Below are 25,846 nucleotides of genomic sequence, written 5' to 3'. Positions count from 1 at the left end.
GGGGGCAGCGTGGTGCGCAGGCGCAGTGTCCTCCCGCCGCGACCCAGGGCGCAGCGACGTGCGCAGGCGCGGCTGGCCGCAAGGACTGGGGAGGCCGTGCAGCGGAATCTGGCCATGTCGGGGCTTCGGGCTGCGTCGAGGCTGCTGCGCACCAAACGCCTGGCGCTAACCGGGAGGGTGAGTCAGGACCGCGGGCTGGGCCGGGTCCGTCTGGGCTGGGGCGGGCGGGGCCGGGGTCTGGGCAGATGGTCTCTGCAGGCGGGGGTGGAGCGGACGCAGGAACCCCGCGCCCCCGTCTCTGATGTGGACGGGCTGGGGACGGCCTGCCGACCGGAGCCGGGTGGACCCATGGGGCCGCTCGAGAGGGTCGGGCGCCCTCAGAGGGGCACCTGGGCTTTTTCTGTAGCCGGCCCGGCCGCGTCCCCGTGAAGGTCAAACGATCCCGCGAGCCTTCTCGGGATCCCCTTCTGTCCGGGGTGTGGGTGCCTCTTGGCTCTTGGGCCAAGGTCTCCTGTTCTCCGCACCCCAAACCCGCACTTGTAGAAGAGGAGGTGGGTCTGCCCAAGGTCACGCCGGCAGGTAGCGGCCTGTGGGTGCCCCAGGCCTCGGAATCCCCAAAGGCCCGGAGAACCGGGGTGGAGGCGGAACCTTGCATTTGGCCGAAGGCGCCGGCAGGGCGGGGCCCTCTGCCTACAATCTGGTCTGATCCCCGCAGCCCCTCCCTCGGTGGGGCGACGTTGCCGCCGCGGCCCCGGGTGGCCGGTGGCCGGTGGGGTTCCAGCGGTGGGGGTTCGAGCGGTGCTCCGGGCCGGCTCCGTCTGGGCCGCCCCCGTCTGGGCCGCCCGAGGCGGGTGAGGTGGAACGCGTGTCTAACAGCCGCACCTCCGCTTGCCTTGCACCTGTTTACAAAGCCGGGCCCCTTTCGAGAAAGCGCAGGTGGTGTGTCCGCACCGAGGCCCTTCGTTTTGGGTTTTGTATCGTGGCCTTTGTGCACACGTTTGAAAATTGGATGAAGAATGTCGACACACTGCAAAACCACGTTGGGAGAGGACGCCGGGACGTCCGTTTTCCTGCGATTTCTGCCGAGGCCCAGGCTCAGCCTGTCGGGTCAGTAGGGTCACCTGCAGAGAAATCCTCTGCTCTCCCTGCTGGTGTGTCAGATGCGCGCTTTGCAAGTACATCTTCAGAGTCGATCTTTCATGGATTCTGTAAGCACACTAAATGTAGAGGATTTAGTTGTTTGGTTCTTTTAAATTAATTTGTTCACCCACCTATTTAGTAATGTAATTACAGCGTAGGAACCCAACAGTGTCTACACGACTTATGCCTGTAATTATACCTGCAGTTGTCTTCTTGAAAGGTATATACTAAAAATTACGTTACTATGAGAGGATTTAGTCAGCCATCCATCCCATCCTGCCAACACCAGAAAGTATTTTTTATTTTATTTTAGAGAGAGTGAAGGGAAGGGAGGAGGGGGAGAGAGAGAGAGAAACATTCTCACCTCCCCACCCCCCACATCCTCCCAGATGGGCTGGTCCAGGTAAGTGCCCTTTACTGAGAATTGAACCCTGCAACCCTTTGGTCCCAGGGCCTACTCTCTAACTACTGAGCAACAGGCCAGGGTCAAAAATACTTTAAATACTTAGCAATGTGCTTACTGATCAGAGGTCCCCCCACCCTCCATTTTGGGCTCTAAGACACAGACAGGTAGGGAGTTCAAGTGAAGTTCATAGTCTGGAGTATTTTTAGTCAGCCAAACGTGAGCAGCCTTGTAAGTTCTTCTTGTTAGGTGAAATGGCAGATTGGTAACTGGTGGTGATTGAAAAAGGGCTAATGTGTCTGTCCTTAACCCTTGCATTCCTTGTGCAGACTAAGACCCTCCAGCCTGTGGAATTTCCTTCACCCATCACCTATCCTTTGTTAGTTTATGAAAACAAAAGTTCTTTATCCAGGCTGGACTAGAATTCTGGCTCCAGCTTATAGCTGAAAGTAGATGAGGTTCTTTTGATTTTTTACAGAGAGGAAGGGAGAGGGACAGAGAGCTAGAAATATCAATGAGAGAGAAACATCAATCAGTTGCCTTCTGCACTTCCCCCACTGGGGATGTGCCCGCAACCAAGGTGCATGCCCTTGACTGGAATCGAACCCAGGACCATTCAGTCCACAGGCTGATGTTCTATCCACTGAGCCAAACCAGTCAGGGCTGGATGAGATTCTAAGCACAAGAGGTCAGAGTGTGTAAACCTTCGGTATTGACTTGATTGGAAGTGATGTCCATTGAAGTCAGCTGTTAGCTGCCAGCACTTTACTTACCTTCATTCTCTCCTTGAATTTTCACCACTCTCTATGTTCAATTGTACTATCTCTATGTTGCCATCATGTTTACAACTACCTAAACTCTCCTGTGTTTAGGTAGTTGTAAACATGATGGCAACATAGAGATATAATAGTACAATTGAACGCCGTAGTCCTACAAAAGACTTCTTGATGAAGATAGGTTTTCCCTATGGAAATTAATTCTTCCCTCAAGCAATATATTTATTGGAGATTAAGGTTGGCAAGAACAAAAGCGTCAATTTGACTGAACAAAAGAAAGGGAAATTTATGATGCCAACTGAGACATGTCCATGGAAAGTAGATGATGAGGATAATTTGAATCAAGTCCACAGAGAAGTTTTCTTTATTTCATTTTGTACAGTTCTGTGGTGTTTCCAAGTCATTTAATATTTGCAGATGCTTTCAAGTTACAAAATTATCAAATCTGTTTTGCCTTTATTTCCTTTCCAGTTGTCCTAATGGACTGACACAATTAGAACTGCCCAGACTTTGAGACCCTTGTCCTATCTAAGTTAACTTATTTTCTTTGCATTTATATGTTTTAATGATTTTGTTTTTTTCTTGCTGTAATAAGAGTGCCAGTCCCATAGAGATTTGTATTGTGTGTGATGTTTTTCCTGATTCACTTGAATAATTATGGTTTGGATTTTACATATAACGTGGATATTCATCTTACTTTGGAGTCCCAGAGATTTTTTCCCCCCCAAGGATCCTTAAATAGTAGGGAAAGTACAGGATCTGGAGCTAGCTGGGCAGACCCAAGTCCAAAGCTCAGGTACCCTGGATAGATTCAGTTTCTCTGTAGGGTAATGAGGACTCTGATGTAATATGTGAAATCTCTGTGTGTATTCATCTGAGCCCACAGCTTGCAGCCTGTGCTCAGTAACCTTGTGAACTATATTATAACCTTGTCAGCTGTATTTTAAACACTCTTGTTTTAATTTTTTTTTAATTTTTAATGGAAATAATTACATATAGTTGTCAAAAAAAGAAAGGTCAATGAGTGCAGAAGGCCTTACAAATAAAAAGGAATAAGATACCCTCCCTCCCTTTTCCACAGACCTGGTCCCAGTGGAATCAATTCTGAGTTGTTTCTGGTATTGATTCTTGGTATTTACCTCCTTTTCTCTAGCTAATATGCAGGTGCATTTTTATCCATTTTAGACATGGACTTTTGCTGGTAAGGATTTTGTTTTCTTGAACTACAGTCTTAGCTCTCCCAATATAGTTATGCAACCACTTTTCAGATTCTCTATTCAATATAGTCTATTGGCTTCTTTTGTAATTGTATAGATTGTACTTGCAAATGAGTTTCTTGTTCATCCTTCATAGGTTCTATTAATTAATGGAAATTAATTCTTCCCTCAAGTAATATATTTATCTTCTTACTGTACTCTCCCTTTTACCTCCTAATTCAGTCACCCATACCCGTGGTCAGCAAACTGTGGCTCGTGAGCCACATGCAGCACTTTCGCCCCTTGGGTGTGGCTCTTCCACGAAATACCACGCCCTGGGCGAGTCTATTGAAGTGGTGTTAGAAGAAGTTTAAGTTTTAAAAAATTGGCTCTCAAAAGAAATTTCAATCATTGTCCTATTGATATTTGGCTCTGTTGACTAATGAGTTTGCCTCCCACTGACCTATACTATTAAAACGTCTGAGTGGCCGGCACCGGTTTGGCTCAGTGGATAGAGCGTAGGCCTGCGGACTGAAAGGTCCTGGGTTCGATTCCGGTCACGGGCATGTACCTTGGTTGCGGGCACATCCCCAATAGGGGTGTGTAAGAGGCAGCTGGTCGATGATTCTCTCTCATCGATGTTTCTAACTCTCTATCCCTCTCTCTTCCCCTCTGTGAAAAATCAATAAAATATATTTTTAAAAAAAAAAGGTCTTAGTGTTCCTTCTAATTGTACCTTAGGTAGATTTCCCCATTCTTCATGTTGCCCTGTTAGAAATTTTTTTATGGTTCTCTTAAAAAAAACATTAATTAGTAAGTGGCACAAAATTTGTTTTATCTAAAGACAGAAATTGGGTTACAATTGAACTCTCCAAATTCTACAATCAGATTTAAATACAAAAGTTAGTGTTACTATTTTCCACAGGGAGACAATGTGATCATTTGTTAAAGATTTCGTTATAGTAGCTGCCCCTTTTTAAGTATGTTTATTTAACATGAACATCCAAACAAGAAGTACTTAGGGATCGCACTGTTCTGTTTTAACTTTGTATTACAAAATGTACTGTTCTTATTGGTATTATTATTTATATCTATAGTATAGATATTTAATTACCTATATCTAAAATTATTTCAGTGACTTAATTCTTTGTTCAAATATGATTTTGCCATTTAAAAAATTAAATTGAAGCAGAGGAATTTTGTTCTTTTTAATTCATTTTCTGAAGGAAAAATCTAAATTGCGCCATGTCAGTAAAAACAAATGTGCTTTAAAATAAATTGGAAAAGTTAAGAATATCGCTCTTATAAGTTCAACTCTATTTAAAAATACCAGAAGCTACTTTGTAATCGGAGCAATGAAAATAAACTCAAATATGTGTGCCATCATCATTCAGTCTCAGAGTTAGAGGGAGCTTTAGAGGTCGGAACCACCTCTGACTTCTCACCGGTGGTCAAATCATCCAGCCTCGTCTGAGTCCTTTCACCTTAGAGCAAAGTCCACTAGTTCACAACAGCTCAGGGAGAGTTCATTTTGTATTTTGTCAAATTCTCTTCCCTGTAATCCCCACTTGTTTGCCCTGTAAATAATTTTAACCCACATAGTAAATAACTTCTCTCCTAAATTGCAGAATACTCGAAGGCATCTTTCATATCCCCTTTTGTCATTATTGAATGTACTTATTGTCTAAAACTGTTCTTTAGTTTTGTTAATCCTCACCTGAGGATTTCTTTTCCCATTGATTTTTAGAGAGAGTGGGAAGGAGAGAGGGAGGAAAGAAGGGAGGGGAGAGAGGAACATCCATGTAAGAGAGACAGTGGATTGGATACCTCCTACACATGCCCCAGGGCGGGGATCAAACTTGCAACCCAGTACGTGCTTTGTCCCAGAATTGAACCTATGACCCTGCTTTGTCCCAGAATTGAACCTATGACCCTTCCCATGTGCTGACCAATGCCCTAACCACTGAGCGTGCCAGCCAGGTGCTGACCATTTTAGTATATGAGGAATGCTGGGCCTCTCGTGCTGTGCTTTGATTTCATTAATGCCAATTTTCTTGGATACATGTTTATAGGATGGGACCTTTCAGCTGAGACTTGAAGAATTGTACATGTTGCCTAGGTAACGTCCAGGTGTTGTGATGTACATAGATGAGAGGAGATGTGGCTGAGGCCTAAAGCCAATGTGGAGAGTGACGAAGCATCTCAGAGCCTGGAGTCCTCAAGTGTACAGTGAAGGGATAACGGCCCTGGTGCCGAAGTGTCCAGCAAGCAGTAGAGCCTGTTCTAGAGCATTGTTCTGCTGCAAGGTCCCGTGTCTTCCCAATGAACCGCAAAACCTCACAGACGGTGTAGCTTTGTGTGAAGAGGGTCATGGATTCAAAAAAAGTGCTTCCTTGTTTGCAAAACTACCACATGGTCTTCCCCAACAAATGACAATGAATGTGAAAGTATGAAATGAGTTCAGAAATGAATGTGAAAGTATGTCTTTTTCATTTCCCAGCTAAGTCAGTAAGTATCCTGTTTGGAACCAGCTTCATCTAGAAGTAGTTTTCCTAAAGTGTCAAGTCCCCTTTGGGTTTGTCTGGGTCCTTAGCCCCTGCTCTACCCTTCAGGGTTCAGTACAGGTTCCCAGGTGAGGTTTCTAAGTGAGGGGGAGCATCCAAGTACGTAAAAAGGTTAATAACTCAGGAGAGGAAATTTAATTATCAGTCTCCTGTTTCTTCAAGATACTTAGTGCTCATCCATCTCTCTCACCAGCGGCCGTTGTCATCGGGATCCCGTGGTTTTGACTTCACTGTTGATGGGAGTAAGCGGTCGTCTGCTAAAGTTTCAGATTCAGTAAGTTCATTACTTTTTGTTCCATTATAAATTACTAGAAACCCGGTACACAAAATTTGTGCACGCATGGGGAGGGGGGTTTGTCCTTCAGCAGGATTGCAAGAGGGCACAGGCCAGGCTGAGGGACCCCACTGGTGCACATTGGGGCCAGGGAGGGACATGGGAGGTTGGCCAGCTGGGGAGGGACTGCAGGAGGGCTTCAGGGCGTGTCCAGCCCATCTCAGTTCTGATCAACTGGACCCTAGCAGTAAGCTAACCTATAGGTCAGAGCATCTGCCCCCGGGTGGTCAGTGCATGTCATAGGCAGTAGTTGAGCAGCCTTAGCATATCATTAGCGTATTATACTTTGATTGGTTGAATGGCCAACCAGACTACTGGACACTTAGCATATTAGGCTTTTATTATATAGGATTATCTTGGCTTGGAGGGATATTGATCTATACCAGTTTTTAATACATTTGATTAATACACAGGTCTTATTTAAAGAAAAAAATTCTTGTTCTAGTGCATGCCCAGATTATTTTTGGTGTAGTAATACTTAATGTATTATAAATATAAATATAGATACTAATATTTTTTTCTTATAGTTATGTAAAACAGACTAAAATTTAAATCAAGAAAAGCAGCAAAATAAAAAAATACAAATGAACATTGTCTACAGGGTGGAAGATGAAACCTTACTCCACACAGGACCATGGAGGCTCTTTCAGTTCAGTGGGTTCATCTGCTCTCTGTTGAAGAAATGGAAATTTGCTTATAGGTTCTTTTCTCATAACCTCACAATAGTTACTGAGTGCTAGTTGGCACCTTCTCAGTCAAAAACGCAAACATAGGCCTGAAATAGAAGCGTGGTCCTTGGTTCTTCTGAGGTCACCTAGGTGAGCTGGGATAAGCTTATCTATATGAAAACAATATTTAATTTTAGCATTTTCATGAGAAGCTTACAGATCACAGATGGAAAATCATGATCTACACTATATTATAAGCTCAGATTCGTTTAAGCTTATGTATATAGGTATAAATAAATAAAAAAGTAAAAATGATAATTAAAAAGAAAAGCCAACTGCAGAATTGGTTTTTTGGTCTGTGTTGGTGTTTTCCTTTGCATCTGTACATCTCCCTGCTTGGAGGTGAACCTTTACGTTCAACATTCCATTGATGATGGTTTCCTAGCTCCACAGCTAGACGGCTCTGCTTGGTATGGGTAGAGCTGGCCCCTTTCACTGAGGGTGTGCCCACCACACCTCAGGACTACGAGTGGTAGGTATTCAGCCTCACACAGCGTGGAGGCTCTTTGGGCACTTAGTCTTGTTTGTTTCTTCTTTTCATTCCCTTTAAGCTCTTTGCAGCTACAGTCTCAGTGTTTGACATAGCTGAATGGGTGACTAACAGGTGAATTTTTCTTTTCCAGATTTCTACACAATACCCTGTAGTGGATCATGAATTTGACGCCGTGGTGGTTGGCGCTGGAGGGGCAGGCTTGCGAGCTGCGTTTGGCCTTTCTGAGGCAGGGTTTAGCACCGCCTGTGTTACAAAGCTATTTCCCACCAGGTCTCACACTGTGGCAGCCCAGGTAAGAGAAAGGGACTCTCTCAGTGCTTTTGGCACCTGCAAGGTAATGTGCTCTCCACACTCTGCCTGAACAGCTTTCTGCCACAGGCCGCCTGCCTACCTTGCATTCACTCAGCTCACTCCCTTCGGGATCTCTGCACACACTACCCCTGCTCATTGCCTGGAGCCTTGTTATCATTCTTATTTCTGCTCTAGTTACATACAGGTCTTCTCTGACCATTCCACTTACACCTCCTCCCCTCTTCTTGGTTTAACTTTCTTTGTTGCACTTATCAGTTTGAAATGAGATTGTCTATAGGCTTGTTTTCTTTTCTTTTTTTTTCTTAATTATTATTTTTTAAAATATATTTTTATTGATTTCAGAGAGGGAGAGATAGAAGCATCAGTGATGAGAGGGAATCCTTGATTGGCTGCCTCCTACACACCCCCTACTGGGGATGGAACCCACAACCTGGTCACGTGCCCTTGACTGAAATCCAACCTGGGATTTCATTCCACAGGCTGATGTTCTAGCCACTGAGCCAAGCCAACTAAGGTTCTAGGCTTGTTTTTTGTTTGCTCTGAATCTTGTGGTTACTGCTGCATCCTTATTAAGTGTGGTGGTGGTGAGCTTTGATGAGGGCATGAATGTTCAGGACAGAAAAACAGTGGTTCTGAATTTAGGGAAGAAGACATAAATAAGGTGAAAAATTAATGGTGATTTTGTAATTTTGTTCTTCTAGGCACACTAGGTGTGCCCAGCTTGCATCCAGGTAGTATTCCCAAATCATATTTTACTGTCTGTTTTTTTATAGAGATAGAGTGTATCTCTTTAGACAGACCATTAAAGCCACCCTAATCTGGAGCAGCCTGTATCAGTGTCCAACAGTGTTCTTCAGGAACTTAGTTGTCCAGATACTTTGTTCTAAGCTATGCTTTGTAAACTAAAGAATAAATAATATATACCTTTGGAGAATTTGTTGTCTAAAAGGAAAAATACAAATAGGTAATTCTAAATAATATTGCAAGATATGTTCAGGTAGTGCAGTTTTAATAAAAAGAATAAGGAAAGGATAGCTCAACTTGAATGTTGGTTCATGAGGAAAGAGAGGTTTAATTGGAGGACAAGACAGGCAACGGCCTGAGAAAGTCTGATGAGTAGTAGGAATGCCCAGAAGACCAGGCATCTATGGCCCTGATTCTTACTAAGAGTAGCAATAAAGTATATAGCTTTTATGTACCCACTGGGCCAAGTATTTTCGTGTTATTTTAAACCAGCTTTCTGTATCTGGCACTCTTAACATATTTTATCAGGATTGCGTTTGAATTTACAGTTGGAGGAATTGGAGAAGGGAGGGAGGAAGTAACAAAGTTCCTCACTGTCTGCCAGAGAATCATTTTGTCCTAACACATAATTTGGGAAACTGAGGTACAGCAGCACTAAGTGGAGAAGAAATTCCAATGTGGGTGTGTTTGATTCAATAGTTGTGATTGAATAACAATTGGAAAAAAGAGAGGTAAGTTAGGAAGTGTGCCTCTACTTGTGAAAAAAAAAATTATGTAAAGAGGAGGAATCCAATTTTATTTGTGGGGGTAAGGGCGAGCCTTAACATTTGTCCCTGTGCTGTTTTCTGTGCCTCTGAGGGGTGGAGGCAGGGATGGGGTGATCGTGCACAGCAAATGGAAGAGGATGTGGAGAGTATGACTCTTAAATTTGGAGTGTATTACTTGGCATTAAGTGCTTCTCATCTTTAACACATGTCCACAAATTACTATTAGAAACATTTTGTCATAAAATTATCCAGATTTGTTGAGTACGTTTTATGTGCCAGGTTTGGTAAGAAGGGTTGCACATGAAACCTCTCACTTAGTTCTCCAGATAACTCTTCAAGGAGTTTAGCTTTAGGTCCTGTTCACGAGGCTGAGGCCGAGGGATGCAGTAACTGGGCCCATGTCATTAGCTTGTTAAGGGAATCTGTCATGCAGTGCTCCCTCTGCTCAGGAAGGTGCTGGAGTTGGTCTGTGGTCAGGTCATTCACGGATAGTTACCTCCGAAGTACTCAGCTTCCTCCAAATCCAGGTCCCGGGGAGGGGCCAGGGAGAGATGAACCTGGAAGATGTCATGTCACACACAGGTCTTCTCTGTTGCTTTGTGTTTCCAGGGAGGAATCAATGCTGCTCTGGGGAACATGGAGGAAGACAACTGGAGGTGGCACTTCTATGACACCGTGAAGGGCTCTGACTGGCTGGGAGACCAGGATGCCATCCACTACATGACAGAGCAGGCCCCCGCCTCTGTGATTGAGGTAAGATCCTCACAGTCTGTTTCTAATGGGATTGAGGCAGGTGTGGTCAGCAGAAAAGGGGAAATATTTTCTGCTATTAGCCATTCAATTAATTGAATAAGGACATTTTTATCTTTTCTGAAGCGTTGACCTTTTCATAGAATATATTAGTGTTGGGTTTGCAGATTTAGGTTGAAGTTGCTCTGAATAAATTAGCCATGAGTGCCTTGATTTCTCTGAAGTAATAGGTATTGGTTTTTGTTTCACAGCTAGAGAATTATGGCATGCCGTTTAGCAGAACCAAGGATGGGAGGATCTACCAGCGGGCCTTTGGGGGACAGAGCCTCAAGTTTGGGAAAGGCGGACAAGCCCATCGGTGCTGCTGTGTCGCTGACCGCACCGGCCACTCACTGCTGCACACGTTGTATGGAAGGGTGAGGCCGCCCTGGGTGCCCGGGGTGATGGGACATGGTCCAGTCTGGCCAAGCATGTGGTGATGAGCCGAAGACGGGCCACCTGGGGATGTGTCAGAGTATCAAAATGTCAGCCTAAGGAGTGTCATAAAAAGCAACAGAATAACGGTAGGCCATTTGTAGTAATTGTTAATTGGAAAGTATCTATTTTAGAAAACTAAATTGATAATCATTACATACCAGGTTTGAACTTGTAATCTGTCACACTGAAAGTATAAGAGCAGAGCATGTATTTTAAGGCCCTTTGACCAACTCTGAGTTCATGAACTGATTGATTTAATACTTAACTTTAAAGCTGGACTAAGACTTGAGGGCTAGTAGTCACTGGATAATCAGGATCAACCTCAGCATGGCCCAATAATCAATATTCTGAATAATGTTGTTTCAGAATAATCAGTATTCTGAACTCTTGTTTATAAATGGGACAGGCCATTGATTTGCAAGTATCTTGTTTCCCTGAAAATAAGACAGTATCTTATATTAATTTTTCTCCCAAAGTTGCACGAGGTCTTATTTTCAGGGGATGTCTTATCTTTCCATGTGCTAGGTCTTATTTTCGGAGGATGTCTTATTTTCAGGGAAACACGGTATTTGAACACCAGTGGCTTTTCTGGCCAAGTGTGTTGACACATATGTAACAGTACCTGCTCATCCCATGGAATTGTGTGTCACGTGGGGAGCTAACAGTTTCATGAGAGACCCTTCCATTAGCCAAGAGGACTGTCAGATCCAGGGCCTGGGCCACCGTTGTTCAGTAGACCCTTCTGCCATAGAAATATGCTTATCTGGGCTGTCCAGTCCAGCAGCTTCCCACCATATGTGACCATCACAAATTGCTGAGGGGCTGAAAGTTTTGTTTTATTTAAACTAAATGGCTGCATAGGACCAGCAGATCCCGTATAATTCAGCCCAGCCTAAGTTGAGACCCTGTGGTCTGTGGGCTCTAGCTCTAGTGTCAAGCTTCATTTGGTGCCAGAGCCTACAATGCCTGTTAGGATGTGTACAAATAATGGATGTGTGAGCACTTACCAGTCGCTTTTGGAGTCAGTCTCCTTGCGTGCACTGACATGTGTGCACCTTTTTATGTTTTATTTATACAGCCAGGAGTAGAACCCCTTATGTGATTCACAATAGTATCAGCGCTGTGTTGATGTGAGTTGGCATCTCTGACTTGTTTCCAGCCTGGTACTCTCCAAGGGTTTACATGATCTTTTCGTTACATACTCCACATCAAGGTTTTTAACAATTTCACATTAACAGCATTGCCTTATTTGTTGGTTTAACACCCTAAATGTGGGCTCTTTTTTTGTTTTTGTTTTAGTCTTTGCGATACGATACCAGCTATTTTGTAGAGTATTTTGCCTTGGATCTCCTGATGGAAAATGGGGAATGTCGTGGTGTTATTGCACTCTGCATAGAAGACGGGTACATCCACCGCATCAGAGCAAAAAACACTGTGATAGCTACTGGGTAGGAATCTAATTTTTATTGTAATTAATTTCTCTGTAGGGAAGTTGAGTTTCAGAGGTCCTTTATACTAATAAAAGTAGAGGCATTTTGGACATGTGGTTCAGACTCAGGCCATCACTTAGCCTATGAGGGTAATCACCTTTGCCAGCTTCAGTTCCTCCTGTCTCAAGAGGGCAATGATATCATCCGCTTCTGAGGTGGGCAAGAAAGTGTCTTATCAGTTCGCAGTGGGGAGGACCCTTGAGGAAACTGAGGCCTAGAGAGTCACATGACACTTTCTGGAATAACATCTCTTTTGCTTTAATGGATACTGGAGTGTTTTTTTTAAATATATTTTTACGTATTTCAGAGAGGAAGGGAGAGGGAGAGAGAAAAAAACAAACATCAATGATGAGAGAATAATTGATTGGCTGCCTCCTGCAACCCTGGCAAGTGCCCTGATCAGGAATGGAACCGTGACCTCGTTGTTTATAGGTCAACGTTCAACCACTGAGCCATGCTGGCCAGGCAATGGATACTGTTTTATACTCATTTCTTATGCAGATAAATGCTGTTTATTTGATGAAAATAAATAGGTTCCATTTTATATCATCAGTCTCTTATTTTAACTCTTTAAAAAGGTGAATTCATAAACATTTAAAAATTTCATTATAAAAGTGATATATGCTTATCATAAGAGGAATTGTTCAAACAGCACAAAAGTACTGAAGTACAAATGAGAGTACCTTCTCTGTCCCAGGCTTCCCTCCCAGTTGCCCAGGTAGTGTGTGCAGAGGGCAGCTGTGGTGGTGGGTGGGCTGCTGACCACTGAGGGTGATTAGAGAAAGGAGATTCCGACAGGGCGCTATGTGCACTCACCACTCTCTCTGCTGGCTTATCTTTTCCAGAGGCTATGGGCGCACCTACTTTAGTTGCACATCTGCCCACACCAGCACCGGAGATGGCACTGCAATGGTCACCAGGGCAGGCCTTCCCTGCCAGGACTTGGAGTTTGTTCAGTTCCACCCCACAGGTAGGATGGGGCTACTTGTGTGGAACTGAGGCTTTTGTGTCTTTTAAGCACTCGGTACTCAAGGAATGCTTCCTGCAGTTCCTGTACAAACTTGCTCGCTTTCTCATCACTTGGGTCCTAACTTGTCATTTCCTCAGAGACTTTCCCTGCCCCCCACTCCCACCCCAAGATAGTGGCTGTCCTGTCTTAACTGCACCTGGCCCAGGTGTACTTATCCCACTTGTAAAGCAGAAATTGTTCAGTGTCCCTTACCCACTTGTTGTCAGCTCCAGGAGGCAGGGACAGATGTTTCATTTACTGCTGTGTTCTCAGTGCCTGGCATCTGGTAGGACTTCAGTCAGTATTTACTGAGTGAATATCCTGAAAGTGAGGAGAAGAATAGGGAGAGCATCAGGCTGCCATAGTAACAGAGTGCCATCAGGATGCAGCTCTGACATGTAGACAGAGATGCTAATGAGTGAGGCCGCCAGTCATGGTGGAGATGAACTCATCTTGGGTCATCAGACAATACAGGTGTGGGATTCAGAAAGGGATGTTCTCTGCTGGGGTTGCAGGTTTGAGAGAGTTGGGGAAATGCTATCCATAAATGAATCTGAGAATCTCTCTCTTGGGAGATGAACTCATCCTAACCTTTTCTGAGTTTGTTTTTTCTGACCTGTCAACAGAGGAGACTTCACATATGGTGGCAGTGGCCACCATGCTAAGAGCTAGACCTGTGTTATCTCTTTGCTCTGTCAGTATTGTTTTTTCTGATCCCTGAAAGGGATTAAAAATGAAAAATGTATTAGGTGGCTTTATAATTACTAATTTTAATTAAATCAAGAGTTCTAGTGATTTATTGAATTCCCTGTGATTTATTGAAAGCTCTATTTCTCATGCTTCCTTTTCAGTGTGTGAGAAATAAACCACTGGAAAAAATGCCATTGAAACTATGAACACACAGGAATTTACATTCTTTTAAAAGCAAGATAACTCTTGGTGTACGAATGAAAGTGTTAGCTGTAAAAATTACATTATGTATCTATCTCCTTTGTTAAAACAAGCATGGTGTGGCATTTCTCATTTTCATTACATCGAGGGACCGAGTTGAGGTGAAGGGCGCAGACCTTGTGCATTGCCAGGCATGACTTTGGCCTCTGTCCTTCCCAGTTGGATGTTGGACAACTTACTGAGCTTTAATTGTACTTTTCTGAAAATGGGGATAATATTACCTGGAGTCAATGGGAAACTTAGGATTGTATGTAGCAAGTACAGTGTAAGTATTAACTATATAATTATTACTATTGTTGGTATTTGGTTACTTTAGATACAAATGTTCCAAGCTATTTTTTTTTTTTACTTCAACTAGTCAATTTCAGTGTGCAAAAGGATGTTCAAAAATTAAAAGCTGAGATATTTAACATATTCTTAGCTATGTTGGAATGTTAAAATGCAGTTAAAATTAGAGTACTCAGCAGGGCTGTATCATTGTCCACTGCAGCTCTTTCCCCCTCACTGCAATTTTATCAGTGCCTTTTGTTATTTGTACTTACTATTCCTTAACTTTTCTTCTGTCTTACTCTGTTGACTTTAATGTCCTTTACATATCCTTTGCTTCCCTCTCCCCCGAGATATCTTTTAGAAAATACTTGCATAGGTCTAGCATCAACAGGTTATAAATACTCAATTAATTGGGTTCTTTGCAGGCATATATGGTGCTGGCTGTCTCATCACAGAAGGGTGCCGTGGAGAGGGAGGCATTCTCATTAACAGTCAAGGCGAGAGGTTCATGGAGCGATATGCCCCGGTGGCAAAGGACCTGGCCTCCAGAGATGTCGTGTCCCGGTCCATGACTCTGGAAATCCGGGAAGGAAGGTCTGTGTGATTACCTCCAAATGTGCCTGAGTGCATATGCAGGCACCCAGAGCCTCCTTTCTCTTTGGGGGCTGTTGTTCATGCCGACATTTTAACGGACTGGTATGGCTTCTGTGCGAATTGCAGCACCCACCCCTACCTCTGCTTAGGCAGACAGGCTTTTGCCTCTGCTACTTCGGACTGTTGTCTGTTAGCTTATGTATCTAGAGAGTTACATTTTGAGAAGTTTAGCTGGTTTTGTTTTTGTTTTTTTAATTATCACTCAAGGATGATTTTTTTTTTTTTTTTTAATCTTTGGAACATAATTTGTGTGTGAAAGTGTGAGTATGTGATAGAGACAGTGCTGGAGAAGTAAGACATGACACCCCCAACCTGAAAATAGTGTGGGAGCCTTTGGTGTTGTATTGTGTTTTAACTTGTTTGGGGACCTTCGAGGTGTGTGGGCTATTTCTTTAACAAGGCAGCTTTAGCCCTTCAGTGCCTGATACTTTGCATGGTGACACATCACGTCTCTGGCATTTCAGAGATGGCCATGATCTTTGCTGGTTTGACCTTTGGAGGTTTTACATTTTTTTCACCAAAAAATGTGAAGTCAAATGTTACTTGGGAGTATTTGGTAAAAAAGGGCTTTCTGATGCACTCGCCAAGAAAAGCGTAGCAAACTGTGAGCCCTGTGAGGCCAGGATATGTGTCTGTGTTGTTCATAGCTGTGTCCAGTGTATGGAGTCCACCCTGGTCCGTAGTGGGTACTTAGAAAAGGAGAAATTTATTCTGTATCAGGAAATGAGAAGTCTCGTGACTATTGTGACATTTTCTATAATCATTGTTCTTTGCCTTATGTTATACTGTTCTTTTTCACCAGAGGCTGTGGCCCTGAGAAAGATCACGTCTACCTGCAGCTGCACCACCTGCCCCCGGAGCAGCTCGCCATGCGCCTGCCTGGCATTTCAGAGACGGCCATGATCTTTGCGGGTGTGGACGTCACCAAGGAGCCGATCCCTGTCCTTCCCACCGTGCACTATAACATGGGTGGCATTCCCACCAACTTCAAGGGACAGGTGACTATACAGCTGGAAGGAGGATGGGGACAGTGGGCCCACCTCGAAGATGTTCCTGTAGATCTTAGAGAAAAAGGCAGATGTCTTTCTCAAAAAAGTACCTGTTGTTTCATAGGCTGCACTTCCTTTAGATGGTTGTTACTGGAGAGCAATACTGCATTCACTCCTTAATAACAATTCTTAATAATTTATTAATCCCTTCTTAGTAAATAGTCGTACACATCATTTGCAGTTTTTTTTCTATATAACCTTGTTCTTTTTACAGTGACATTGTAAATTGTGTATTCTTTATAATGTATATGTTTGAGTGGTTTGCAGTTCACAAAGAGCTTTTTAATCAGTTGCTCTTAGTCCCTCATGTGAGAAGGTAGGAATTATATTCTCACTTCATAGATGAGTTACAAGTTGGAAGACTGAATTACAACTCAATCTTCTACCTCATAGCTTAATGTTTCCATACGCTGCCATGCTTCCTTTATCTGAACCCAGATCAGAGAGTGGGAATACAGGAGGTCAAATCAGGTGGTGGGCGAGGTTTCTAATGAGAATTAATGTGGGATTGAAATTACAGATGCTGCTGTTTGGGGTTCCTTGACCTCAGCACAGGGTAACCTAGTATCCAGAGGCAGAGGGAGGAGTCTGGGTCCGTACAGAAGGTTCCCTGCAGACGAGAGAAGATCCTGTCCTTGCTCTGACCTATAGCGCAGCTGCTCCTTGTGGGAAGGGCCGATGCGGACTGTGCTCTTACATTTGTTCCTCTTTCCGAAGGTTCTGAGGCAAGTGAACGGCCAGGACCAGGTGGTGCCTGGCCTGTACGCGTGTGGGGAGGCCGCCTGCGCCTCGGTGCATGGTGCCAACCGTCTTGGGGCAAACTCACTCTTGGACCTGGTCGTCTTTGGCCGGGCATGTGCTTTGAGTATTGCAGAGTCCTGCAAACCCGGTATGTTTTCTTCAAGTAGCTATCTAGTTGTTTCAGGGCCAAAAGGTTACAAAGTCACGTTCTGTAATTGAAGATTTGCTTAGTGGTCATATAGCGGTGGTCTGGTTTTCTCCCCGGAAGTGAGGAAACAAATTCAGAGGTTTACATGATGGCAGACTTAAGACTGGACATAGGCTGGGTGGGGGGCTTAACAGTTATGAGAGTAACATGTTTGGTCAAAAATTTCTTTTTGCAGTGACTATGTTCTGCTTAGAAAAATCTCTATTAAGAAATTGTTAATTTGAGGGAAGTTTATCACATATTACTTGCCTGGTATAAATTACTTGGTTGCAATGAAATATTTTAAATCATAGACATTAATGAATATATAATTTTTTCGTACTTATAGAAAAGTAATTTAGGCCATTCTAAAAACGAAGTATAATCTGCTAAAGGAGAAAGGACTGACTGAATGCAAACAAAACAAAGGATGGGGTCGTGGCTGCACTTCAGTGATAGAGTGTGTTTTAAGCAATGATTTTCTTCTTGTGGTAATTTTAAATATTTGCAGAGGAAAAAATACATATACCCCCGAGAACAGGACAGTTTACTCTTGCTCTGACCTTCCCAAGGGTCTGTCTTCACAGAGACACTTCCGTGCTCTGACCACCACAGCTCCAGGCTGAAATGCCTCAGTCATTGTGTCAAAGGCAGGAATTAACCCATTTGTATGATCCTATAAATATAACATTCTGAAAAGTGATTGCCAGGGAGTATATCTTGCTTGTGGGTAAGGCTATGTAACTCTTTGTCCAAACTTAAAAAACTCTACATAAAAACTGGTATTGTACTTTAATTATACTTCACTTTTTTAAAATGCAAAAAGGAAAAGAGAAAATGATTGCACCATTACTCCCCTCAAAATATTTTTAAAATTAAAGTCTTTAAGCCTTATTCTGTATCCTGATTATGGTGGTTACAGGAATCTGTATGTTTATTAAAACGTGTAGAGCTATGCACCTAAAGAAAAAAATGTCAATTTTACTAAATGATAATTTTTTAAAACATAAAAGCAAACCAGAACAGCAGCCTGCCTAGAAGAGCTCAGGCAGATTGGAGAGGCCATTGCCCTGTTTTATTTGTAGATTTTTGTCTCCTGCATTTCACACCTCCTGTGTGTATTACATTCTGAAGAAAGTGTCATCCCAAAAAAGCCTTAAAATTCCTCAAAACATTATCTTCCCAGAAAGTCGAGAAGGGCAAACCCTGAGATGTAGGTCAGGTACGTGGTTACAAGGGTCAGGATCAGCAGGAGATGTAAGCAGCTGGCCAGGCCTGTTGGAAGGAGGGGTTGGCAGATTTGCGGAGAACTGCTATTCTGAAGGATGTCATTTTCCCCATAACAGAGAATAATGGTGCAAAGTTTGTTGGTATAAAATCTAACTTTAAAACTTAAATGATGGTTTGTCTTTTATTCTTTCAAAAATTACCTATTAGACACCTACACTTTTCCAGGCATTTTATTTTTATGTTTACTTTTTAACCCCAAGTCAACAGACAGTTCCTTGGGTATAAGGTGGTCCAGGTAGAGTTTCGGGTGCATTTTCCAAATTCCCTAAAAGGTTCAAAAAAATACACATTTGGTGTCATTAATTTCATCTGTTTTTTTCCTCAGTGTTTTTCAGAAGTTAAATTCTAGCATTTTTATTCTTTAGGAGATAAAGTTCCTCCTATTAAGGCAAATGCTGGGGAAGAATCTGTCATGAATCTTGACAGGTTGAGATTTGCTGATGGAAGCATAAGAACATCGGAACTACGACTCAACATGCAGAAGGTAAGAATCTGCACACACACTGACTAAGCAGACCGGCCACATTGATAGCCCTGCACTGGGGTTTGAGGTAAGTAGCAAAGAACATATTTTTTGCTGTATCAAGTAGAAGTACAAAAGAGATCAAATAAGAGAAGTGTATATGTCTTTCTACATAGAATGCCAAGGGCAGTAATAGCGACTGCAGTTTAAGGGACTCAGCCTTTTCTTGTGTGCTCCAGGATGCTTGTGTGTGGGCTTCCTTCCTCACATCATCTCTGGCCATCCTGTAGACGTCACAGCCTGAAGGAGGAGGGACAGTGGAAGGGCCAAGCTCAGTTCACAGCTGGAAGCTTCCTTTTAGCAGGTTTTCTGAGAGCCCAGCATATCTCATTGCTGATAAATTAATCTCATCATCACACCTAGCTTTCAGCAGTTCTGGCAACTGTCTTTATACTGGACCACTGATGGCTGTAAATAAAATATCAATAGGAAGAGGTTTGCACAGATTGAGGGTAGAAACTGTAATCTGTGCATTGATTACTGTCAGAGTATTTACCTTCTAGATCAGCATGTCTGGTGGAACATTCTGTGAGGGTGGAAACATTCTGTATCTTTAACCACATGTGACTATAGAGCATATGAAATATAGCCAGTCTGACTGAGGAACTAAATTTTAAATTTATCTAATTTATTGTAAGTAGGTACATGTGGTTAGTGGTTACTGTATTGGATAACACAGATTTAGATCAATAAAAAATAACATTTTGTTTATCTAATTCTTCTAGTACAGGGATTCTTAGTCTATGAATGAACTCTCTGTCCACTTGAAATTATTTGCAAGAATTTCTGTTGGAGATATTTTCTGAAAAGAGGCCCTTACTTTAGTCATATTCTGGAAAGGGTCCAGTGGCACATACACACAGATACCACCAAAAGAAAAAGACTTGAATACAGCCATGCAACTTCTGTCTTCAGGCGAAACTGGGCTTCAAAAAGGTTTCATGGACTGATAAGGAAAATAGTATGAGTGAGGGAACAGAAGTATGTTTTTGGAAAACCAGTGAAGTGATCCTCTGCAGGACTTTTGTAGGGTGCTCATATCAGGGATAGGGGCCAGCTAGGACAGATGTGCCACTGTGTTATATGGTAATGGAAATGGCAAATCCATGAGAGACTTTGAAATAGGAAGCACTCTTCCCACCAAAGAAGGCATGTACTGGTATCTACTGTGAGCCAGGCAGTGCTCTAGATGCCAGAGTCAGCATTGAACAAAACACAAAAATTCCTCCCTGGTAGAATTTACATTTGAGTGGGGGCGGAGGGGAAGGAATAATTTTTTTGCTGATTCCAACTTATAAAATAAGAATCAAAAAGGAAATTAGGTAAGTATTGAAGAGATATGATTACCTAAGAATTCCAAGAGAAAAAACTGAAAAACTAATAAAAACAATGCAAAAATGAAATAATGTGTTTGGATATAAGATTTATTTGCAAAAATCAGTAGTTTTCCAAGATGCCTGCAGTAACCCATTCAAAAGTTAGTATCTTATTCACAGTACAACCAAAAGATTTTAAAATACCTTGAATAAACCTAACCTTTATTTTTTTATTTTTTAAAATATATTTTATTGATTTCAGAGAGGAAGAGAGAGGTAGAGAGATAGAAACATCAATGATGAGAATGATTGATTGGCTGCCTCCTGCACACCCCTACTGGGGATCGCCCACAGCCCAGGCATGCGCCCTGACTAGGAATCAAACCTAGTACCCTTCAGTCTGCAGGCTGATGCTCTATCCACTGAGCCAAACCAGATAGGGCTAAATCTGACCTTTTTATCCTAATATATAAAAGGAGTGTGAAAAAATAAGGAGAACTGAGAACATAAAGAATGTATTAACTAATATTTACTATATTCTAAAAGTTTTTTTTCCATTTGCTCTTCCTGAAGAATCGTGACATGGATGATGTACATTATAATGTTATAGCGATGCATCATTCTAAGGAAGTATGTGAGATGCCTAAATGGAATTAAATTATAAAGCTACATTGCTTTAATAGTGGTAGAGGAAGAGACAGCTAGTCAGTAGAACAAAACCAAGGAACCTGGAGGGTATGAAGTAAGTCAGAGAAAGACAATTACCATATACTCTCATGTGGAATCCTAAGTCCTCGGGATGTAATGTACGGCATGGTGACCAGTTAATAATACTGTATTGTACATTTGAAAGTTGCTAAAAGTATCTCAGTTTCATTTTAAAATTCAGAGCAATAACCAGTCTGAATTTCCAAGTTTTTGTACTTAATTTACATAAAGATTTTACAGAAAATGAAATGCACAAGAGGAAATACTGAAGGTTTAGCAGTTTTTGATATGGCTTCTTTGTTTGATATCCCAATGATCTTTTGTGTTACAGTCGATGCAGAATCATGCTGCAGTGTTCCGTGTGGGCAGTGTGCTACAGGAGGGCTGTGAGAAAATCAGCCAGCTCTACGGGGAACTGAAGCACCTGAAGACGTTCGACAGAGGTGAGCCGTTCCCAGGCCCCTGCACTCAGTTGGGGTGCAGGATTCCCATTCAGCGATGATTTAGCCCCATCCTGGCGGTCTCTCATGGGTGGCTTTTGTGTCCCCAGGAATGGTCTGGAACACAGACTTGCTGGAGACCTTGGAGCTACAGAACCTGATGCTCTGTGCGCTTCAGACCATTTATGGAGCGGAGGCTCGGAAGGAGTCACGTGGCGCTCATGCTCGGGAAGATTTCAAGGTGCGCCTTCGTGACACACTCATGTGCACCACGTGTCCTTCCCCTGGGCATCCCTAACTCACCTGCAACTTCTCCACATTTACTCCATTTTGAGTAAAGTGAGAGAAGTAAATTGGAAACATGCTTTTCTTTCCTCCTGGTAACTTCCATAGCTGTGTTCTCAAGGTATTTGTACCACAGGACTTTTTTCTGGCTTTGAGTCAGTATCTCTCGCTACTAACTGTGGCATCTCTAAGCAGAGTGCAGTTTTCCTCATTAGGGCGAAAGTGAGGCTGCATCTCAAGTACTGTGGCCAGAAAATGCTACCTTAGTGATTTAAAATGAGAGTAAATCATCATTTTGGGCCTGTGTTTATGGGTCCTTGTCTTGGGGCCTCAGCATTTTTAAAGAAGCTGGTTTTTCTGCAGAGCACACTTGTCAGATTCTGTCAGAAAAGAGCACTCAGCTTATGAGAGCAAAAAATCGTGGGCAGAGGAGCTTGGGACAAGTGCCATTTAAGGATGAATAATATCAGCAAGCCGCGGGCCAGTTTCCCCCAGAGGCACACAGACTCTTGTCTAGGATAGTGTTTGGGTTGCTGACAGCCTTACCAGTTACCCAAAGGATTAGTAGGAGATTGGCTAAATAAAGAGAATCTCTCTCTTCCCCCCCCCCCCTCTCTTTTAAATATATATTTATTGATTTCAGAGAGAGAGAGGGAGAAAGATAGAAACATCAATATCAGAGAATCATTGATTGGCTGCCCACAACCCATGCATGTGCCCTGACCAGGAATCAAATTGTGACCTCCTGACATTCAACCACTGAGCCACATCGGCCCAGCAAGAGGATCTTGATTTACTGAGAATCTGATTGATTCTCTACTGATTGGGCTGAATTAGATTTGCTGTTTACTTGGTGTGAAGTAAGAGATTGGTAAGCATATTCATCATGTGTACTGAAGAACTGGAAGCTTCTCTAGGCTGTGGATTGGCAGTTCTTGTTACAATGAAGTCTTCATTTCATTTAGTCAGCACATGGAACCCACTCACCCCAGGAGAGCAAGTCTTGTCCTTACGTGTTTAGAAGTAAGACATTGTGCTGTGGCTTGCTTGCCCCTAGGTAAAAGGTCTTGCCTCTGCCCACCCCCACACTTGCCCCACCCTGAAGAAATAACAAGTGTTTGGGTCTTTGGGGTTTTATATGAAGAGGCTCTTGTATGGCTTATCCATTACCATGTGCTGGTTAATAGCTTCTCTTTAGGAGATTTTGAAAATTTTAATATAATTTGCTAAGATTGAAATATTTAAATTAAAAAGGCTGAAAGAAGGTGAAATCTCCCAGAGTACAGAGCAAAAAGATAAAGTTTTTGATAAATGTTTAAGTGCATAAAAGCACATAAAATGAACTCTGGACCCTCCCTGCTGCAGAAACCCACTGCCCGGCTGTGTGGCCTGACCTCAGGGATCTTGACTTTGTGGTGGAAGTGGAATAAGTAAAGTGGGGCTCTGGGATGTGCTGGTATAGAATGAGAGGCTGATGGCTGGTAAATGGCTGGCACATCTCGTTTCTCCATTCCCATGTAACTTAGCTGCACTGTGTTACATGTTCTTTTAGGTGAATGTACACAAGTGGTTTTCATTGTAGAGGGGCAGACCTGGGATGGAGCATGGACCAGGAAGGTCCTGGCTGTCTGAACAAGGTCTGCTTGAGACAGTGGGACCTCCTTGTTGAGAGGGATGTGGGGGTCCTATTAGACCCATCTCTCATGCACCAGTTTAATGACTTTGCCATGTTTTGTGGTTATATCGCTCTGTTAGAATAAGAACTTTGGAATGTAATTGTCGATGCTTTCTGAAATATTTTTCCTTTCTTGGTCTCAGGACCGGGTTGATGAGTATGATTATTCCAAGCCCATCCAGGGGCAGCAGAAGAAGCCATTTGAGCAGCATTGGAGGAAGCACACCCTTTCCTATGTTGATGTTGGGACCGGGAAGGTAGGTGGGGAATGTGGTTTGTTATATGTGCACTGACACATGCATTTAATGAACTAGGAGAAGCACCGTGGGTGAAAATCGACTGCTGATAGATTTAAGACACCACTGAAAAAGACACTGTCAGTTGGGCTTCTGCCTGGAAACAGAACTCAGCATCATTCAGCAGGACTGGTCTTCCACAGCATTGCTGATGGTCAGGGAGCAAACCCCCATGACTTGGTGGCAGGGTCTGAAATGGTGAAACCTGAGCCCCTGGAGAGTGGGGGCTGGGAAAGGAAAACACCCCTCTCCACTTCTCCATTGGTAGACCACCTGGAAGCAGCTTCAGGAAGCTCAGTGGATTCGGGGAGCAAGCAGAGAAGGGGTGAGCCAGTTGAGATGGCAATAGAAGCTTCTGGTCCTACCCATTGGGCATTTTTGTCACCGTTAAGATAGAAATTAAGATACAAAGTATTTACCCCTAAGCTTTTTGTTTTGTTTTGTTTTTTAATGTGTTTTTATTGATTTTAGAGAGGTAGAGAGAGATAAAAACATCAATGATGATGCCATGACTGGTTTGGCTGAGTGAATAGAGCATCAGCCTGAGGACTCAAAGGTCCTGGGTTCAATTTCAGTCAAGGGCATGTACCTTGGTTGTGGGCACATATCCAGTGGGGAGTGTGCAGGAGGCAGCTGATTGATGTTTCTCTCTCATCAATATTTCTAACTCTCTATCCCTCTCCCTTCCTCTCTGTAAAAAATCAATAAAATATATATTTTTTAAATCAATGATGAGAATCATTGATTGGCTGCCTCCTGCAACTGGAGATTGAGCATGCAACCTAGGCATGTGCCCTTGACTGGAATTAAACCTGGGACCCTTCAGTCCACAGGCCAAAGCTCTGTCCACTGAGCCACACCAGCTAGGGCTACCCCTAGGCTTTTAATAGCTTGTAAGCATAGTCTTGATCCTTTATCTGGGACTACAGAAATTAAGTTGTGCTTTGTGGTCATCACTTTTAGAGTGCCTACAACCATGTGGCTCAATTGCTTGGAGCATTGTTCTGTACTCCAAAAGGTTCCGGGTTTGATTCCCAGTTGGGCGTGTGTGAGAGGCAATTGATCAGTGTTCCTCCCTCTCTCTCAAATCAATAAACTTGTCTTTGGGTGAGGATTAAATATATGCATATATAGAGAGCCCACTGTGTCAGTCATTTTCCTAATTTTTCATGAAAGCTATTTTCTGACTATATAAGAAGAAATCAGACTTCCCTCTCCCAGTACAACCCTATTTTAAAAAAATATGTTTTGCCCTGGCGGGTTTGGCTCAGTGGATAGAGCATCGGCCTGCAGACTAAGAGGTCCCAGGTTCGATTCCAGTCAAAGGCATGTATCTGGGATGCGGGCACATCCACAATGGGAGGTGTGCAGAAGGCAGCTGATCAGTGTTTCATCAATGTTTCTGGCTCTCTCTCTCCCTTCCTCTCTGTAGAAAACCAATAAAAAATAAAATTATATATATATATATATATATATATATATATATATATATATATATAATTTTTTTTTATTATTGATTTTTGGGAGGGAGAAACATTGATTGCTTGCCTCCTGCCTGCACCTTGCCTGGGGATGGAACCTGAAACTTGGGCATGTGCCTTGACTGGGGAATCGAACTGGTGACCTTTCTGTGCAACTGAGGCACACTGGTCAAGGCTGTTTGGGGTTTTGATGATCATAAAAGAAATACATGTTCATGTTAGAAAGTACAAGAAGAATAAAGAAAATTGACATTTATAAGCTCACCAATTAGAAATATTGTAATTTTGGAATATTTCCTTCATTTTGTGTACAATATGTACAATCTTTTCCTTATGTGTATATATGTAAATATTCACTTGCAAATAGAATACAATGGAAGTAAATACACAGTATAAAGATACTTTTAGTATGACAGCATATTCAGGGTTTTATCTAAGTGCCTGCCTGTTTGTCTGCAAATCTACTTTTATGGTTAATTTTTCAAATGATATGAAAAATGCTGATATGATAGTGCTGTTAGTACATTTTTGTGCTTCAACTTACTACTGACTCTTCTGTTTAAGGTTTCTCTGAAATACAGACCTGTAATCGACAAAACTTTAAATGAGACTGACTGCGCCACAGTCCCCCCAGCCATTCGCTCCTACTAATGAGACCGAAGTTGACTCGCTTTTGTAATTATGTATAATAAATAGCTCACAGACGTGCTCAAATAAAATTCTGTACTTTAGTGAATAAGGAGTGCCATCTCAATAAAGATCAGTGGCTTGCCAGTAATCAAAGCCACAATAAATAA

The 25,846-nt window shown here is 42.7% G+C and overlaps 1 protein-coding gene across 1 annotated transcript; it reads left to right on the top strand.

Moving 5' to 3' along the window:
- Nucleotides 1-16: 16 nt before the first annotated feature.
- SDHA (succinate dehydrogenase complex flavoprotein subunit A) lies at nucleotides 17-25,846 on the top strand. Its single transcript, XM_084881769.1, has 15 exons — nucleotides 17-177; nucleotides 6,273-6,353; nucleotides 7,765-7,926; nucleotides 10,067-10,210; nucleotides 10,459-10,623; nucleotides 11,984-12,132; nucleotides 13,020-13,144; nucleotides 14,830-14,998; nucleotides 15,861-16,056; nucleotides 16,825-16,996; nucleotides 18,691-18,809; nucleotides 21,204-21,315; nucleotides 21,423-21,553; nucleotides 23,416-23,529; nucleotides 25,614-25,846. Exons 1-15 carry the CDS (start codon nucleotides 115-117, stop codon nucleotides 25,698-25,700), a joined length of 1,989 nt encoding a protein of 662 aa, XP_084737895.1. The 5' UTR covers nucleotides 17-114; the 3' UTR covers nucleotides 25,701-25,846.

The sequence above is a fragment of the Pipistrellus hanaki genome (genome assembly GCF_964339955.1).
Source record: "Pipistrellus hanaki genome assembly, chromosome: 4".
Lineage (NCBI taxonomy): Eukaryota > Metazoa > Chordata > Mammalia > Chiroptera > Vespertilionidae > Pipistrellus > Pipistrellus hanaki.
This window is presented reverse-complemented; position numbering and strand designations above follow the sequence as displayed.